Source organism: Lissotriton helveticus, chromosome 6, assembly GCF_964261635.1.
Source record: "Lissotriton helveticus chromosome 6, aLisHel1.1, whole genome shotgun sequence".
Lineage (NCBI taxonomy): Eukaryota > Metazoa > Chordata > Amphibia > Caudata > Salamandridae > Lissotriton > Lissotriton helveticus.
The window spans coordinates 185,023,988-185,044,546 of record NC_136067.1 but is presented as its reverse complement, the minus strand read 5'-3'; the positions used below and the strand labels follow the sequence as shown (position 1 = coordinate 185,044,546).

At 43.5% G+C, this 20,559-nt stretch overlaps 1 protein-coding gene across 1 annotated transcript in view; it reads right to left on the bottom strand.

The window, feature by feature from the left end:
* PKHD1 (PKHD1 ciliary IPT domain containing fibrocystin/polyductin) overlaps positions 1-20,559 on the bottom strand; it is a 1,769,028-nt gene that overhangs the window by 971,818 nt on the left and 776,651 nt on the right. The window contains exon 39 of the mRNA XM_078647366.1: positions 2,602-2,758. Within this exon, the coding sequence (XP_078503492.1) occupies positions 2,602-2,758 (157 nt within the window). The remainder of the gene's footprint in view (positions 1-2,601; positions 2,759-20,559) is intronic.

Genomic DNA, 20,559 nt, shown 5'->3' with positions numbered 1-20,559 from the left:
GGAACTCCTATGGGAATCAAATCTGGGAATAAATTGGCCAATCTCTTTTTGAAACAGAATTTGGACGAAACTTAGAAAATCATCCAGAGCGGCCAGCACAACACAAACCCTCTTCTTTATTTACAATAGATTGTTTCTTACCCCCAAATACTTACATAAAATACACATCATAAATCTCAACACTTGCTGGACATGTTCCCAGGTTGATGCTGATCTCCATCATCTGCTGTTCACATGTTCATATGTTCTTATATTTTGGAAACAGGTCTGGCACCAAATCAACACTATATTTCACACCACAATCCCCCTCTCCTCTACAAATATTTTTCTTGGTAGTTTAACATCAGACTGGAAAACAAGTCAATCCCAGCTACCACTTATTGATCTGCTAATAGCTGTAGCTTTTCAGCAAATATAAAACTGTCCTTTTTAGCTTGGTGGTATGCTGTATGTCACAACCATCGCCTCGATACAGCACTAGTCCATCCCATCACTCTTGCTACTAAACGTTCTCACCTTTGGTACCCACTCACACAATTTCTAGACAACGCCGTGAAGAAAACTTCTTTAACCGATCCCTCACAGCAAGAAGTTATCAAGCCTCCTTGACCTCCTATTGTTTGTCTATAATTATGCTTGATTTATCATTCTCTATAATATACATATATATATGTTTATATATATGTATGTATATATATATATATATATTTATATATATTTTTTCTTTTTAACAATTGTGTATTTTCGCAATATATTGTTATTTACAATTTCTGTGAACCTTTGATTGTACTCATATCATCTTATATATTATCCTTTTACCATTTTAGTGGATATTATATATTATTATTATTCTTTATTATACCTTCATGTATCTATGTATTAACAAATAACTGCGTATACAAAGTATTGTTTTTATGATCGTATTATTCTTTTCAATAAACCCTTTCTCAAACTTAAAAAAAAGATGTACTGCGGTTCATAAGAGACCACACCTGTAAATGGAATCAGTGGCGGCTCGCATAGGGCGAGCTGCGGGCGGTGGGCAGGGTGGAGGGGTAGTAAACTCGGACATTCGACGGAACGGAGGAACAAAATATTTACTTTCCTCCCTTCTGTCGTATGTCTGAGTTTACTACCCCCACCTTGCCCCTCCCCCTTCTGCACCCACCGCCCGCAGCAAGCCCTATGCGAGCCGCCACTGAATGGAATATCAACAGTACTATTGATATATTGGGTGGTGCAAGAATTTTTACATGGTTTTTCTTCCACTCTGCTGAATCTGAGGACAGTGAAAAAGTATAGGTGTTTGGGGTTGGCAGTGATCCTTATAGCTGCAATACAGACATTTGTGTCTTCCTGATAACCACATGCAGATTCTGAGGAAAGTCTAACTGTCCAGCAGGTTCTTCTACACCATGAAATGGAAGAGGCTGAATTTGGGTCTAATTTATATTGCTGCATCCCTTATGGGGAGGAAGCTTTGCAGTCGTACCTGCTTTATCTGACAAAAATGGAGCGTCAACATTGTTTCAAGTTGGTCTGTCGGTTGTGACAAAATACTAAAATGCTCATTCTCAAATACCTTTTAAAAAGATCCATTTCATGATTACTTCTTTGAGGAGCCGTGCCATAGTGCTATTATTTTCTTTACTTTAAGCCACATTGCACAGCAGCCTGTGCAGCTGTGTACAATGTCTCAAAAACATTGACAAAGCCAATAGATCTCACATACATCAAACCTTTAGGCGTTCCCAATTTTGGTTAAAACGCTGCACCTTCTAAAGCAAGGGGCTTCAAACTGGGGGAGGGGGGGATTGGGGGACCTTTGGTTATCCCTGGGGGGAGGGGCTCCAGACTCTGGCCAAAAGAAGCACTATGCTAATATCAGTGCTTTGTTTTTAAGTGGAAAACAAATGAGCGGCAGTAAGCTGCTCTGAAATGAGCCATCATTAACATGTTTCGCCATGTATATCCTAGCTGCAGGTATGTGCCAGAAGGGAAGGGACTCCAAATATTCTTCAAAACCCCCATGTCTGATAATCAGACTATCAGACTATGGATACTTTTACACGTCAGGCCTGGCTGACCAAAATTGTATGTTTGGCAATCATGTATTTTATTGCATATTTCAAAGCTTAACAAAACTTAACTGCAGTGTTTCAATAAGTCTAGGCATATTTAAACAGTGTCAATTTAAAGGAATATTTGTGAAAAATGTTGAGGGGGGCCGACAATGTTTTTGTTTACCCTCGTGGGGGAGGGAGATTAAAACAAGTTTGAAGACCCTAAAGCTCCTACACTAAACTGAGAACATTTTCGATTTAATTTAGTTAATGAGATACGGACAAAACTGCTCTGAAACAGAGGCGCCCTCTATACTCTTATAATTTTATAATCAGTGCATTCGTTTGCTTTTCAAAGCACTCGATGTGCACCAATTCACAAAAGATTGCCAAGGTTAGGTATGACCCACATTTCTGTTACCCAGCTCTCCAAATATTCTGAACCGAAATTGTAATAATAGCATTGACTAAGACTGAAAATAGAGAGTAACCTATTAGCCAAATGGGTATTGTGCTGATTTGGATGGAAAAATCAAACCTTTCACGTGCAGCAGATTGAGGACTTCAGTGCTGGTATCAAGCATCAGGGTCTGGCCTCTCTCGACTGTGACGTTGTCGCCATCTCGTGGCGGGTGTCCGCAAGACCAGCTGGAATTCTCAGACCATCTGCCGCAGAAGTTCAGGGAAATATTCATCTGAAATAAAATGTTGCACCAGTCAAACTTTAAGCTGAAGTTTATGTTTTTTTTCCTAACAGCAGGGCCGTTGCTTTTGCATGACACGAGCAACACTTTTCTTCAAGAAGCAGATGTGTACATTATAATTAATTGCATTCGTCCTTGTAGCATTTGCAATCATCAAATATTCACGTTGCAAATATTTAAATATTAAATATCGCTCTTTAGTTGTTGAGATAAACTCTGCTTTAGAGACACACCCTTTTTTCAAATGAAATACCATTTGTTTGTTTATTTACTGTTTAGCCTTCCGCCCTTCCCACATGCAGCATCAGACTACAAAAACTGTGCGCACACAATTCCCATTCTACACTCACTTCAATGAAACCTGCCAAAAAAAACACATTCATGTTATCAAGTGCCTCGCGCCTGTTTACTGAGCAATGCTTGTTATATAGTAGGCTGACATAGCCTCCCAATGCTAAGTATACGGTAATGATCATTTTTGAGCTCTTCATTCCATCAGGGCTAGGGCTACCAGATGTATGTTCCCGCACCAGAATTACGAATGCCCAGGGCCACTGGAATTATACGTCAGGGGAGCAGCAAATTATGCTGTAAAGTTGCCTTAATTATGCAGCAACAAAAGGCAAATTATGCGGCATAACTTCATAAAGTGGCACATTTTTCATTATTCTGACATCTTTACACATTGTAATACTGTCCGGGCAATGTTCACCTTGTTAGTACGAGTGTAACAACCATATACTGAAATGCAACTGAAAGATGAACGGTTAGCCTTTCATTGCACGTGAACACGTCCCAACTTGTTAAGTAACTTTTAATGTGTTTGAACTAGAATTATTTTCGGTTAAAATATGCAGATTATACAGGAGATGATGGATTACGTGGAAAAGGCAATACATCCATAATTATGTGGAACATGCTGTGGCTGCATAATCGCATAAATTCAGTTGTCCTGCCAATACAACATCTATGTAATTTGAGGATACATTGGTACTGTTGTATTCCGAATTTCTGCATTCAATTCCTTTGATCATTTCTAATTTTACATCCCCTTGCACTCAGAAATTTGATCAGATTAGAGTTTGTGGGGTGCAATGCCAAAGGTAGGGTAGTATTATACACAATGTGAAATTACCGCATCACTTGTAACTCGCAGTGCGCCTGGACACACTGTTTCTGTGTGAATCAGGAAATACTCAGCCCTCAAATAGAGGAAATTAGTACTGCTCCATGACAGAACCTCTGTGTGCTAGACACTAATTCATAGTCACTCAGCCTTAGGTGTACAAACATTCCCCTTGATTCACAGGCCGCCGCAGTTGGTAGTTGGCTGTCTTCCGCATGTGACTTGGTAGCCCCCCTCAAGTTAATCAAGTCCATTCGCCCTCACGAGGCTCACCGCTGGTTTAGCCCGGAGCTCAAGACTCTCAAATTGGAGCTTAGACGCTCAGAGCGCCTTTGGCGCCGTAGTTACTGCCCTGACCACAAGGCCAAATATAAATTTCTTCTTAAGGAGTACAAGAAGGCCATCTTGGCCACTAAGATCAAGTATTTCTCCGAACAAGTGGCGCTCTCGGCTAACAAACCTAAAGAAATTTTCTCTGTGGTCAACAACTTGGCCACCTCTGATCGTGCTTGCCCTCACTTCACTCCCTCCCAGGCTCTTTGCTCTTCTCTTAACAACTTCTTTATCGAGAAGATTGTTAAAATTAAATCTAACATCTTGATCACTCCTTTTACTCCTCCTCACTCTGTCCCCTCTGCGCTTAAATGTTCCTTTTCTTCTTTTCCCCCCCTTTCCTTGGACTCTTTTCTAGCTCTGCTCACTAAAATTAAGTCTGGCTCCCCCACTGACTGTGCCCCTGCCCGCATTCTCAAAATCCTTTTTTCTTCCTGTCCTGATACCCCTCTCTCCCTTCTTAATGCCTCTCTTTCCACTGGATTGGTCCCTTCTTCATTTAAATCTGCTATTGTCTCTCCCATCCTTAAAAAACCTGGTCTTGATTCTTCTCTTCTCTCTAACTTTAGACCTATCTCTCTTCTTCCCTATCTTTCTAAAATTCTTGAATCTTACGTTACTTCCTGTCTCTCTGCTTATGTTGAACAGAACCAGCTCCTGGCCTCTCACCAAGCCGGTTTCCGTTCGGGTCACTCGACCGAAACCGTGGTGTTAGCCGTCCTTGACGAGCTTAAAGCCAAGGCCGACGTCAACTCTCCCCAAGCTTTGATCCTCCTCGACTTGTCCGCTGCGTTTGACACGGTCGACCATAACATTCTTTTGGACCGTGTCAGCGCAGCGGGCATACGAGGCTCTGTCCTTTCCTGGATCACTTCCTTTTTGACAGGTCGTTCTCAAGCCGTCCACCTTCCTGGCTTCTCTGCTTCCCCCCTCCCGGTGCCCTGTGGGGTCCCCCAAGGTTCCTCCCTCTCTCCCCTTCTTTTCAATCTCTACATTCACCCTCTTATCTCTTCCCTTCTTGAGCTGGGGGTCTCTGTGTATAACTACGCTGACGACCTCCAGCTCGTCTTTGATCTTTCCTCTTCTTCTCACTCGCTGTCCTTTTTTCACTCCACCATGGTCTTTATTTCTGGGTGGATGAGCGCCAACCACCTCAGGCTCAATCCAGATAAGACTGAGCTTGTCCTGATTGGCGGCTCATCCAGCCCCTGGTCCCCTGCTTTTTGGCCTTCCATTCTTGGCCCTCCTCCCACCCCCGTTCCCTCCGTTAAAACTCTGGGCATCAAGGTCAGACAGGACCTGTCCATGCATGGCCAGGTCAGTGCCGTGGTGTCCTCCTGTTTTCTTTCCCTCCGGATGATCCGGAAAATCTCTCGTTTCTTTTCTTTTGACTCCCTTAAAATCATTATTTCTGCCCTTATTACCTCCCGCCTTGATTATGGCAATAGCTTGTTCGCTGGCATTCCTGCCTATGAATCCCGCCGCTTACAAGCTATCCAAAATCAGGCTGCCCGTCTCATCTTTCATCTGCCCAAAACCCATCACATCACTCCCGTCCTTAAATCCCTTCATTGGTTGCCCATTTTTCAGAGATCTTTGTTCAAATTAGGGTGCCTTGTTTATCGGGCCCTTGATCATTCTGCACCTGCTTTCATCAACTCTCTGATTTCCCGTCACACCCCTGCCCGCACTCTCCGTTCATCATCTTCTGCCCTCCTCACTGTTCCCCGTTTTCACAAATCTCGCACTGGTGGAACCCGTTTCTCTGTTCTCGCCCCCCGGTTCTGGAACTCTCTTCCTCTTTCTATGCGCTCGATCCCTATCTTTTCACACTTCCGTAAAGCGCTAAAAACTTTTCTGTTTGCCCTGGCCTACCCCCGCTAATCCTCCTGGCCCTGTCTGTCCGGTTCTTCAGAGCTCCCAGCGCCAGGAAGCCGTTTTGGCCATCGCGCGCTTTACAAATATTTTCATTCATTCATTCATTCATTTTCATTCATTCATTCATTCAATGTTCATCAGTCTATGGACAGTAGTATCTGGCTCCTTCCTTCAACCTAGTCTGACTAAGGCACATTCCTGGTCATTCAGTCATGGCTGCATTGGGAACCAAAAGCAGCAATGGCAAAAATGCCAAGCCCAACTCCATTCTCTTCCTTACCTCGCTCTCCTTGCATCCATCCATTTTCTGTTGCTTTCCTCTCTTTCCTCACTCTGTCTCCCTCTGAAGCCAGTGCTTAATTTGTGCCTATGTTATCCGGTGCTCGGCACCGTCCCTTTGTTGTCAACACCAGCTCCTATGATAGTCTGCCACATGGTGGGAATGTTTGTGTAATTTAAATATGAGCAGAAGAACAGCTGCAAAAATATACATTATGCAGTATAAACAATTCCTTCTTTCCAAGCCGTTTTTATACCTTTGGGGGCCTGGAATAGTCTGAATTGTCCCACGTGGAGGAGTGTGAAGGTTAGTAGTTGTACATTTTGCTGCGCTGGCATGGCAATGGGTGGTGCAAACTGCAGGGGCCTACTGACGAGGACCCTGGTGCTTATTTTTTTTTTTTTACAAATCAAGCACTGCTGAAGCCCCGCTGTGTCTGCTACAGTTAAACTAATCTTGAGGACCTGAAGGAAGTGACAGCAGTAACAGCCCTTGGCCTACAAAAACTAGCCTCCAAAGGACCCAGCCCTCCCGTGAAAATGCCAATGGAATAAATGGCCAGCCCAAACCAGAATTTAGCTGAAATTAAGAGTCATTCTGCATCCTCTCTATATTCCAGAGCTTCTTTTATACAAGGCTAGAAGGATGGCACCTTTGCCACTGGGCCCAGGCTGAAAGCTCCCATCCATTCCCATACCCCTGAGCAGTCTGCACCTAGCTCAAGGCTCTCTTAGGGATGAGGCCTAGATGATGGGAAGAGCCCACTGAACCATTTACACAGAGCAGAGCCTCTATTATTTGTTGTATGGATTACTAGTAGGAGAAAAAAGAGAGTCACGCAGACCATCTGACACTATGTTGTGCAGTCTCCTCTCAGTCGCGTGCCAGCTGCTGCTCAGGGCCGCGCAGAGTGTGTGCAGTGCCACACCATGTGTGACGTTTCGCAGCGTCACTACACTGCAGGATTCCAGTGCAATGGTCGCCAAAACAGGATTCTAAGGTGACAATATCTGCCATAAATGGGATCTGGTAACGAGGGACACCTCACTTCCTATTCAACCGCCCACCCCCTCATGCTATAGACATAGCATCTACGGCAGAGCTGTCCTATCGTAGGGCAGTTGTAAGGAGCACAAGGTCATGGATGAAATTATTAAATTAATCTGAGCCACGGGTAATCGCTTGAGGCCGCATTCCCGGCCATCATTTTTCACCCATCATGCCACCCTAGACAAAGCCCTGACTTATGCAAATCAGTACGGGCCCTGCTGCTCCTCATAGGAACAGTCAGTCCCCAAACTCCAAACTTTCATATGAGGTCTCCTCTAGAAGAGACCACAAACAACGACAGGCCAGTTTCACTCTACTTGAGGTTCACCAGATGTGGTTAGCTTGAGTCCTATGGCACAGTGAGCACGAGACCCACATCTGGACATAACTGTGACACTTAGGACATCAACTGCAACAACAAGGTGATGGATGGAATGTTTGAACTAATCTGAGCCAAACTCAATTGCCTGGGTCACATTCCAGTCCATCGTTTTTCTCCCACCATGTCACTCTAGGGAAAGGCCAACCGTATGCAGATCAGTACTGAACCTGCTTCTCTTAGGAGCAGTCTGCCTGAAGTGCTTGGCAAGGCCCCATCGAGAAGGAACCACAAGCAAGCCCAGACGGGTAGGCTTTGCCCTACCTGGGGATTATTAGTAGGGTATAACGTGAGTAGTATTGCACAGTGAGCATGGGGCCCACATCTGGGCATTACTGTCACACTTAAGGCATCAACTGCAACAACAACATTGTGATGGATGGAATGCCTGAATTCAGTGGCATAACACAAAATGATGGAGTCTATCTGCAGAATTTGATGAGGGGCCCTCATGCTCCCATAGCTCACAGATATTCATTGGCCTTGATCTGAGTGTGGGTGGGAGCTTGAAGGAGTGGGCCCCCCTGATTTATGACAATAAAATCAGGGTGACACCGGTGTTGGGTTGCTGTGTTCTGTTTCAGAGAGGTTCTGGTTTGGCAGATCGGGCTGGACTGTTCCTATTGGGGAAGGACCAAGACTGATTTGCATATGGCTCAGTCGAATCAGAGATGGCATGGTGAGCAAAATAATGATTGACTGGAATGCAACCCCAAGTAATTACCATTGGCTGGGTTTAATTGAAGCATTCCACGCATCACTGTTTAGTTCACATCTGTTGTGGGACAGGGGCACCACTGACATCTGTTTACCGCTCCACCTTCTACCCGCTACCAAAGCTAATCTTATGAAGCCTTAAAACTCACATAGAAGTCTGGAGAGCAGGCCTGATACCATTAAACAGCAGACATGCTTTTACTGCATTTATTGAGAAATTTCTGCAAAGGAGGTTTTGTTTATCAGGAGACAGTGCCCTCTGGGCCTGAACTTGGCAGGGCTGAGATCACTCAGGGTTTCATCATACCATATATTTAGCTGCAGTTACACATTAACTGAAGTTACTCATTTAAAAAGAAGGTGAGTTTGCCATCTTGCAGCCAGTCTTCTCTATCCGTGGGCGAAAGAGCTATTGAATGCATCTATGTGCGGGCGCAAGTCATGAAAAGCGCCAAGGGCCCGCGTGGTTGGCGCAATTTTTGTAAATGTAACTGCTATGTGTTATCAGCCCCTGTAACAGAGGGACACTAATGATTTACTTGAATGTTTATACATTAGCTCAAGAAATACAGCAAGTAGGGAATCATAACATTGATGGTAAAGGTGGCCTCAGTGATTTGCAGGGTATGGGAGACAGCATGCATTTGTGCTTGCTGCAGGCAATGTTTGTGACAATATCAGGGAAATTAAAAACAGGCCCACCCACTGACCTGTCAGACCAGCTCTTCCAGGCACTGCCAGATTGCCCCATAGGCCAGTCCGACCCAGCTTACATTTTAGTTGTCAACATCTTGCATTCTGGGTCCTGTAGTTTAGCTTTTTAATCAAAGTAGTAGAAAACAAAATAGCCCGTTTAGACTACCAGGAGCATCGACCCCAGAGTGCAAATCTCCATTTACTCTAAAACCCCCTAGGGCATTTCTGGGACAAATCACATTACAGTTTATGTGCAAATGTACATGGACAGGATAAAAGGTAGCTCTCTGGGCTCCTTTTAGCACCGGATTACAATGATGCACAAAATCTGTCTGTTGGAAGAAGCACTGGCTTATTCTGTGCCTTTAAACCAATTTAGAAGTGTCTCTTTCAGCTACAGTCTCTCAATGCAATTCAGAATAGAAATCATATTAATGTACTTTTTAGGTTTGGCTTGACAGCACAACTTTCTGCGGACATGTTGTTACCAATTCCTAAAATATTCACAGCTTTAATCCAAAAAAATTGCCGTGTGAGAGTATATTTATGTGTACTAAATCTGTGAAGAGTTACACTTCGGCATAAAAATTAAATACTTAAAGAGGATTTTGGCCCATTTTTGCACCTACCATTTGTACCTGGTGCTAAAAGGGGTTCAGGGCAGCGAGGGTGTCATGAACCCCAGTGCAAGCAATGAAAATACCCCCTAAAACATGTGAGAGAGAAGCTTAAGTCGAATGCAAAATGACTTTTGTAAGCGACTGCCCCGTTTGCATCTCCACGGGTCTCCTGGCCTACCTTAATGCAAAGGGCAAGAGGTAAAAACAACTGTTCACAAAATATCGGTTGCAATTTGTGCTCAGGAAATATTTTTATGAACCAAACTATGTACTAATAAGTCAGTTCATAAAATTCAGAATTGTACTGGGTCATAATTCATCCTACCTCACGATTATCCTCATGATTATTAATGCGGTCAGTTAAAAAGACTACTCACTATGGTGTAGACCATCACAGGGATGGTGGCTTTCTGGGGTTCCCTCTGTACACCATGGCTAGCAGGCCACAAGGTGCTATTATCTTTACGAAGTTCTGTCTCTCAATTTTTCATGAGTGTTTGTGGTTCTAAGTCAATATGGATTTCAAGGACTTGCATTTTCACATGCATGAGAGGTGTGGCATTTCAAATAAGCAACCCAGAGTATATAAGATATAGATTCGTGCAAAATTGTTTTGTAGGTTTTTTTTCTTCCTTTTGTTGCCCATGTCCTGATGAGGCCCGAATCAGTGAGCCGAAACGCGTCAACCAGAAGAAGAGGAGAAGTCTAATGAATTAAAGATTATATGTATAATTTACAAATACACACATCACATGGACTGAGTGGAGGTGGATGTATCCCTCACACTTGTGTGTAATGGACTACCTCCCATTGGATTGCCTACATATTTGTATTGTTTCGCAACCAGGATTAGGATGAATGGGTAAGAAGGAACTAGTAACACTTTTTGAATATGGTGTTTCCTATGTTTTATATTTAATGTTTTTGTGACAAATTAAGAAAAAAAGACATAAAAACTGGCTTGAAAAAATGGTGGAAAGTTCGGTGAGTGCTTGAATTATTCAAAGTAATTACCTAGGGACTAGGCTCCCACATGGAGGAACTAATACCGTTTTTTCCTACCTTGTAATTTCTCAGATTGATCCCCACACATCTTTTTGTGTTTTTGCTTCTATATGCTTTTGCCCAGCTGCGTTGGGGAAATTAGGGCGGGCTAAACCCTGGATTTTGTATATAGGCTTTCTGGGATCAGCAGACCACCATATCTGTGATTGATTTTAAATAAAGTGTTTTTTTTTAAATGTAGGCCATTTTCCTTAAGGAAATGGGGCTGCTTTTAAAAAGTGTACTTCTTTTTAAAGGTGTGTTTGAGAATTGGTAGTGGTTCCCTGGACCATTGCCTGCTCCCCAACAAACTTTTTTTAATACACTAAGAGGAGGGGACTCCAAGGGGATCTCTTACTTTTTGCGACTGCAATACAATCCCAACTTGGATGCTGGTAATATTTTGATGATATGCAACCATATTTCGGTCACAAAAAATTGGTACACATCATACTGCTTTATTATTTGGAAGGAACAGCCCCTTCCAAATACCAAATCAGTATGGGGCTGCAATTCCATTTTAGGGGTCATTAAACCAAGTCTTAAAAATAGGTTTTATTCATAAGAAAAACATTTTTGGAGTTACCAACTCTGAATCAGAGATTTTGGGACTGTACAAATTTAGCAAATCTGTCCTTTAGTTCTCTACAGAAAGGAATTTTTTAACAGTTTTGACTGTCACTGTGCTTGACAGCAGTGCTATGAAGTCACTCCAATCACAAGCCAGCACTTTGCAAAACAAGTTATTAAAAAATAATAACACTTAGAGTATGCAATAGAATGTTAAGGCTGAGCTCAGCGTCTCACTCAGAAAGAGGGCACTAACATTTTAAGTTATTACCAATTCGTAGAGGGTCACTATTCGAACTGCTTCATATATATTATATCAGAATTAATGAAGTATGACACAAATTGTGACCCCCAGGAATCACAGCCATCACGGGATGGTGGCCTACTGAGGTCAGTAGAGCACCATATCTGTGATTGCTTTTAAATAAAGCATTTATTTTTCCTTAAATGCAGCCCAGTTTTGTTACAGGGAAATGGGATTTGTTTAAAAAAATATATATTTGTGTCATTTTCATATTTCAAGAGTAGTCAGTGGTCCATTGCAACACTGCCTACTCTTAAAAATATTTTTGGGAACATTCCCAAAGGGAAAGAGGTCATTGCGATTGGCTTACCTCCTCCTTTGAGAAGTTGGTAACATTAATGTTTTGCTACTGGAATTTAGCTGCAAAACATTAATTCATACCATTCCTATTCAGCATTTGGAAGGGCCACCCTAAACACGCCCCTTCCAAATGCCAAATCGTTATTTGGTCGTAAACACAAATTACGATTCTGTGAATGCTGGTGTGATACATCAGTAAAAGCCTTTTTTGGTCACAAATGGCCCAATTGCGGCCACAAAAAGGCTTTGTACATCTGGCCCCAAATGTCTATTTGAAAAGGTGCAGTGTCAGGACTTTTACAATTAGTTCAGTTTAGGTATTTACAGAAATAGGTCAGGAGGCTCAATGTGGAAAATCAACAGCAGTAACACCCAAAGGTGTATCAGTTCTCATCCACCAACAATGTATTAACTGCAAGCACATTCAACATCAAAACAAGCATTGGCAAAGCTAAGATAACAACTTGTAACATGCCAACGCATATACACAGAGACACTTAGAAATTACAAAGTATCTGCACGTTTCTTGCACAAACGATGTTTGTCACATTAAAGCAGCCTGCTCTATTGCTTTACCAATGCCGAAGAAAGAATTTGCAAAAAGAATTGCTTTCTGTATGAAATACATTAGAGATAAATCATTGAATGTGAAAACAGCATGAAGATTCGCTGTAGTTTCCAGATGTAAAATATGACCTCATCCATTCCAAAGAGAGTACTTCCTGGTAGCTGGAATGATACACCAAATATCCTACAGCATGAGGTGAGAGAGCAATGCTGCACTGGGTGGGGGCATAGCCTGCTGTTTGTATATTTAAAAAACATGGTAACCTGTAAGCCAGACCCAAAAATCAAGGCATTCTCTCATATCTCACTCAATATTCTTCACCGTCATACACAACACGCATAAATACAATACAACAAACAGTCACATACAGCCAGATTCATCAAGCCAAAATCGGCTCGCAAAGGGCCAGATTCTGAGCGCTATTTTTGCATTTGGGATTCATCATCCCAAATGCAAAAATCGCAATTTTAGAAATTGCTAAATTGCGAATAATTGCATTTAAGGAATCTCAATTTGAGATTCCTAAATGCAATTCATGAACAATTTTAAAATTGCGAATTCGCAATCTGGGGCCGCTATTTACCGCGAAGTCTAACTACGTGGTAAATAGCGAAAACTTAGAAAAATGCACTTCAGTGCATTTTTCTAAGTTGTATGTTACACACACACATGTCCTTTGGACATGTGTGTGCGCAACACCAGTGTACCTTACCATTTCAGGGGTGCTAGAGGGTGTCCTTTGGACACCCTGGCACCCTTGAAATCGCTTCCTTATTTGCGATTCGCTAATTGCTAATCGCAAATAAGGAATGACTCCCCATTCATTCCTTTGGGCCTTTAGGATTCTGATAGCAGCTCCCAGCTCACATATATCATGACTATGTTCCAATATATAATGCAGGGGAGCATCATGGCTGCACCAGTCGGTCAAGCTATCCTCCTTGGTTTGCATCACCAAAACTACAGACAAGCAGCAGGAGTGTGTGAAAGTGGCCAGAGACATGGCGTAACGTGCATTTTGTCTTTTTTTGTGTGCTGTTTTTTTCTGAGTTGGCTGAGGAGAGGGTGTGGTTTATCATAGGGCAGCGGTCTCTTCCAAGTCTATGCCAGATAACAAGCACAATTGTTCACAAAGTGCCTCTTTCCTGTCACTGGAGCTTAGAAAAAAAGATAGCCAGGTGTGAAATCTTACTTTAAATTGTGTATCTTCAGGATCACTTCTCATGTTGGATTAAGAAGTCACATCCAGAGGCAGTACTCATATTTAAAACATTCAGGGCCTCATTTATGAGGTCCCATGTGCCACCGTAACTTCACTTTATGTGACGTTCCGTGGCGCAGAAACCTGTTCCATATTTATCAGGCAGCACTAAGACACTTTTTTTTGGTTTAATGCTGCCTCGTAAATTTCACTCCCTTTAACACAGCTTTCTGCATTAAAGGGACATGCATGCAACATCCACAGCTTTTTGACACTGCCCCAGATTTACGAGGAATCGTAACTCTGAGGCAGTGCCAAAAACATATGCCTCCTCAGGGGCGGCATTAGGAAGGAACAACAAGAAGAAATATCTTTATTTCTCCTTTATTCTATGTGTGCGGCATTATGCAGCACACATAGATAGAGGAAAAGTCCTCTTGTGATTGTTTTTGTGCCGCAAGGTTTCCCTTTGTCCACAAAAAGAACCATCCCTGCAATGTAGGCACCCTTGCGCCATGGTGCAACGGTGCCTGCATTGGCGCACAGCAGTCCACTGTGTGCCTGCACAGGGGCAAAGAAAAGGAATGCACTGTATCTTCTTTGCCATAGGGCAGTGCAGCAGGAAGGCATGCGGCGCTGCCCTATGGAAAAACCTCATAAATGAGGCCTTGGGTATTCAAAAAATATATAAAGTGCTAGCAGTGGGTGTAGTTGACAATGGTGCAGTTGGTGCAGTGGAACTGGAACACAGTGGTTTGAGGGGCACCTGGTAACTGGCACCACAATTTAACAGTATTTTTGTAGTATGGTTTAGGGCCTCTTTTTGCGTGCATGTTATGTTGGCATGGCTTATTAGAAGTTTAAATGCCATTTTACCTTTTACTGCTTTTTGCACACAACACTGCTTAGCTGTTTTTGCAAGTTAGCTTTCACGAAGGTCTATACATGAGAAAAGGTTTGTTTTTCGACATCTCTAGACATATATCATGCCCCCAGTCTGTACAGTGAGTGCTGAGCCATCAAGGTTATCATAATATGTGAGCCTGTTTATCGGCATGTTCGTGTAACGGATGTATGTCATGACAACGCGGGCCTTACACCGCGCTACCATTAGAACACATCCATCACAACGCAAGTCGTTACAACGACTTGCGCTGTAGGCGCTGGATTTAGGAATAGTATGATTTACTATTCCAACTCCAGCATACATAACAGTAGGGAAGGTGTTGGAATAGTAAATCATACTATTCCTTAGTATATAGCGCCATCCAGTGCAAGTCGTTGTAACGACTTGCGTTGAGATGCCTGCGTCGTAATGGTATCACGGTGTAAAGCCTGCGTTGTAATGGCTGTCTCCCTCGTGTAACACATTCTAGACACAACATTTTGGCAGCTGCGAGCCAAGCACGATTCTGGCGCCTTTATCATAGCACACTTGCCATAATTTTACACACTTGGAAGATTCCAGGGATGCAGAGAGACTTGCCGATCCAGATGTAATTTACATTTACTGAGCGGAAAGGTAATGGGGTCCCCCAAAACACGCTCAAGAGACCTTCTATAGCTTATAATTCATAGTTCCGATATGGGGAGGGTGTTTAAACTAGGCGTTGCACTATCATTATAATATGATTCCTCCTTTTGTATTTTATGGAGTTGTAACCATGCTGACCATAATATTTTTAATCGTATGTCTACTTATGTTGACTAAAATACTGCGTTTTAGATCACGTCGTTAAAATAAATATTTTAACCTTACCGTGTCTCTTTTTTACTCCTGTTGTGGACTGGTATGAGAGTATAACAAAAGAATGTTCTCACTTCCCATCATTCCTGAGATGGTCCTAAGTCGTATTTAAGCATGGGCGGATTTTGCGAATCTGGCGTACGCGAATGTGCGTATTTACGGATTCGCAATCCGCAGGATCTGCGAACTCTCGCGAATTTGCAGATTTTTTTTTGTTCGCAAGGGTTTCTGCCAGTTCGCGAGGGTTGTGTACCAGTTCGCAATTGCGAACTTACTTGTCGGCTCGCAACGGCCGCGACTATGTTGTTTCTACGTCTGGTTCATCATCACAGGTTTGCGAAGTTACCCTAGCGGTCGTACATGGGTGCGGCCATCTTGTTTGCGTGACGTAATTCCGTTTCTGGGCGCTATGTGTAATCTCGCAAAGTGTGCGGCTTGCTAGTACAATTTCGCGTGTGCTCACGAGGAAAATCTCGCGCGAACTTACCCACGCGGTCGTGAACGGGCGCGGCCATCTTGTTTCTCATTCATTCCTATGGTTCTGGGCATGCTTTCGGAATCTGTATCCTCTCTGAATCTCTGCCATCCTTTGCTTGTTTGAAGTTTTTTTGGATCTATTTTACTTATTATATATCCCTCTATTTTTCTAGCTCTATATTTTTGTGTTTTCTGCTACTTTTTGTTAATTTTAAACTACTTTTTTAAACTCTTTTCTTTTCTTCTTCCCTATTATATTTCTTCTTTATTATTTAGCTTCCTTTCTGCCCAGACCATGGTAAAGGGAGTTGGGAAGCAGCCCGCGAAGGGGAAGGGTCCCGCACCCCGTGCCCGGCTCCCGTGCGGGCGTTTGAGGGGGAAGAATGTCACGCCCCGGGAGATCTTCAGCGCAGAGGAGGTGGCCGCACTAGTTTTTTATGTTCAGCGCCGCCTCCCCAGGACCATCATGGCAGGCGGCAAGATCGCTAGCGGCTACGGGCTCCAGGAGCGCCGGAAGCGGTGGGAGAAGGTGTGCCGGTCCATGTACCAACAATCTCGGGTCCGGCGCACCTACAACCAAGTCACCCACCGTTGGACGGATATCCTGGACCGGGAACGCGATCTGCTGGACCTGCTCGGCCTTGAGATCCCCGGGCTTGGTGAGTAGTAGTAGCTATTTCTTTACTACTCTGTTTTCTCCTGCTCTGTCTGTTATTATCTTGCAAATTTTTGTTTTTTACCAAGAGCAATAATGCTGCTGATTACATTGTAGGTAAATTATATTTCAAAATCTTCTGTGCATTTCAGGTGCACTGCTCTCCTTCTCAGTAGCGCTGCTACTATGCTTATTTGTTTTCGATTTTGTGTTCATTTCATTGGCCTGTGAAATTATGCATGAGTGTAGTTTAAAGAACTGTGTAATGCTAGACACTAAGGGTCAGATATTTAATTACTGGTGCATCCCTGCAAAGTAGCAGGGATGCGCCAGTAATTGTGCGCCACGCCACCACCACCCATGGTGTACCGTATTTACAATGCGGCGCACCATGTGCCCAAAACGTCACCGAAGCGTTACGCTTCTGTGCCGTAAAGGCGGCGCATTGCTGGAGTTGCGTCGCAACGATGGTGCAGCTCCAGCAATGCTCTGGGGTGCTCTATCTCCCCAATGCTGTGTCAAGCCATACGTCTGCTTCAAGCAGGCGCAGGGTTTGAGTCACGCATCATTGTCCTCAAAGTGACCGATTGAAATCTTGTAGATGTCACTCAGCCACTTTTAGGATGCGTTCCTGTGCAGGAACGCCCTCCCTTGCACCGGAACGCCCCCTGATGACGCAGGGCTTTACAACGTGATGCATCTCCCATATGCGTCACGTTGTTAATATACGCCGCACCATGGCGCCTCTTTTGTCCTGCCGCTGCGTCACAAAAGTAACGCAACAATGGAGCAAAAGAGCCGCAAGGGGCTTCTAAATCAGCCCCTACAGACTCAAGTTTAGTCCTTCTTTTGTACACATGGCGATAAGAAGAAATAGTGGTGGAGGATTGATAGTTTGAGTATTTTAATGACTGGTTAATGTAGTAGGAAACTTTTTAGTGTTGTCGCTGATCTGCAATCACGATGGACTTTGTCTGTCACTTTGCATGCTGCGGACTGCTGCCTGCCAGTCCTAGGCAAACCTTTTTAGTAGTTTTGTTTAGTGAGTTACATATGAACTTTCCAAGTCGACGGTCAGCAAATCAAGCAATACTAATAACATAGTAGACCACATGGGATCGGTCAATATATCCGGTGGAATAGTTGTCTATTTGCTATTTCGTCAAAATATTTTGTTATTGTTCTTTTGAAATGTTTGATTTGGTTGACAACAATCATCCATGTTTTCGTCTCTTTCTTTCTTTCATGTTGTACATCAGCTCCCCCCAGGGGCAAGAGGACAGAGGAGGAGGTGGTTGCTGCTGCTGCTGTAGAAGGGCAGGATCGGCCAGGCGAGGGCTCCTTTGCTGGCCCCAGTAAGTTTTCATTTTAATATAGAGTACCTATTTTTTCCTAGCGTTCCTCATTCGATTTTTTCTAAATTGTCTTTGTTCTTCTTGTAGACTGTATCTAAATTCTTATCCTGCCTCGACTATGACTCCCTGTGGTATTACTAGATTATTCTTATTAGTCTGTCTATGTAGCTAACTAAGATTGCACATATGGCAATTCCATTGGACTCCCATTCTAGTCAGCAATAGCTCTATGCACTGAGCCTTCCCTGGAAAAAGGAACATTTTTACTTTAGATTAGACAGTCACAAATTATTACATTGTTTTCTGTTTTTTTTTTCACATTTCTTTATTCCTAGACCAAATATTATATAGTAGTGAGTGGTGTATTCTAACAATCTTAAATGTACTTTGTAGGTGGAACATCTGGTGGCGGGGCCAGCGCGGAGGTGGTGGTAGTGGATGAGGAGGACACTTCTGGGGAGGAGGCGGTGCAAGTGCCGGACAACACCAATGTGCCTGTGAGGGTTCACACGGTGGTGGCGGGCAGAGGTAAGCTATATATTCCTTACTTATTGAGATTGAAGACTGCAGAGTGTGCTTTCTGCACGGGTGTATTATAAATCAACCAGGTAGTAGCCTCCTCTAAATGTACTTCGACTTAGCTGTGAAGTTTTTGGCGAGAAGAATCCCAATCAGATCTGAAATTAACTTGATGGATGGGATGAACGAAAAGCGAAAGAAGGGTGTAAGTAAGTGTGGAAGGACGAGAAATGTATTGATGACTGGCAAAGAAGAATGATATGTGTTTGCTTGGTCCCCGAGGTGGCTGGGAAGGAAAGAATATGGTATGGTGCATGGCTGGGTGAATGATGAAGCAAGGATGGGTGGAAGGAGAACAGCCTTGGTGGGTGAAACAGAAACTGTATGTGTGCATATACTTTGAATGGATGGATGCCTGGATCATGGTACTATCTGACTCTTAGATAGCATATGTGTATCTAGAGAGAGCAGATGGTCACTGGATGAACAAAGTGTTACTTTGAAGATCATGTAACACCGCACCCGCACGTCCGTTCCAGTGTAGGAAAGTCAAGGAAAAGAAGTTGTAATTTTGTCCAAATACTACCATGAATAGTAGCAGTAGTTTGTATTGCAACTGCAAGCACAGCATATATCCGGTTATTATGGTGGACACTCCCTACCTCTCTTAATAATTTTTGTTTGGTAGTAGTACGTCATTCATGTGTGGGTGTATCACTGTTCACTCAATAAAAAGCAAAGCACCTAAAGTCATCCCATATGTAATCAAATATACATCCCATGTGAAGTGATAGATAATCAGATTATTTAGTTTCTTCTTTTTCCTTCTCTAGTACTCATTTGCACTGTAGGGTGAAAGTTAAATTAATTAAGCAGTAGCCCTTTTAACAGAGTATTCTCAGTGCCACCTGTAATAGAAAAATATGAGCTTCACCACCTGCATGTACTGTACCGGTACAGTAACGCAAGTCTGTCTGACTCATCATGGTGTGCGTCTGTTTTTCTCGGGTGCAAGTTCACTCCGCTGGCATTATGCCGGCTTGCAGAAGATAACGTACCAATTTTCCTAAACAAGAGAGAAGAAGAAGAAGAAGACTGGTGTACTGTCATAGTCGACTGTAATGGAAGTCCATAGTGCTCGTAGAATTTGTTCCTTAAACTCCCACTAATGTTAGAGCAAGGATGAAGAAGTGGGAGGTTAGATAGATACTGGCCTCAATAGTTATGTACTGTGCTTTCAAGTTGCTAGTTGTACTGTGACACAACTTTCTGCTCAATCATTTTGTGTTAATCTTAAGAGCATTGGTTACAGACTATGTCTTTCTTTCTTTATATAGTTGCTCCTTTCAAATCCAACAAACCATCAAGGAAGGAGCAGGCTGGAATGGCCCGGCAACGGAGGCTGGATGCCACTGTTGCAGAATATCGGCGGCTGCTGGCCCTGGAGGAGGAGGACACGCAGTCTACTAGTACATCTACTGCGACAGCTGCATCCTCCTCCGGGCCCACACGGGCAGCCAGCCAGCGCAGTGCTCCAGCGGTACGGAGCCGGGCTACCAAAGCCAACCGCCACCGCCAAGCAGCAAAGACATCAGCTGCCCCCCACAGGAGTTGCAAGGCACGCCAGCGCCGCTTATCCCTCAGAGTGTCATACTTGGAGCAGGAGGTCTTAACTTATAAGAACTTGGTGGAGGGCCTCCGCTCCGACCATGCCACCCTCCGCAAGGAGTATGATGCCCTGGCCGCAACAGTGAACAGCATCCTGCCGTAGTGTCCCTTGCCCCTTTTTTAGAGACTTTTGGGGGGTGGGATTTGGGAGTTGGGTTCTTTTTGGGACTTTTGAAGGACAATCGTTGGGGTTAGGGAGGGTCTTGCGGGAGATTATTTTGTTAGGGCTATACAAATATACTTTTTGAAACTTTATCTGAGCATACCTGTTTTTTACTGCTTTTGAGTCTGGTGGGTGGTGGTTT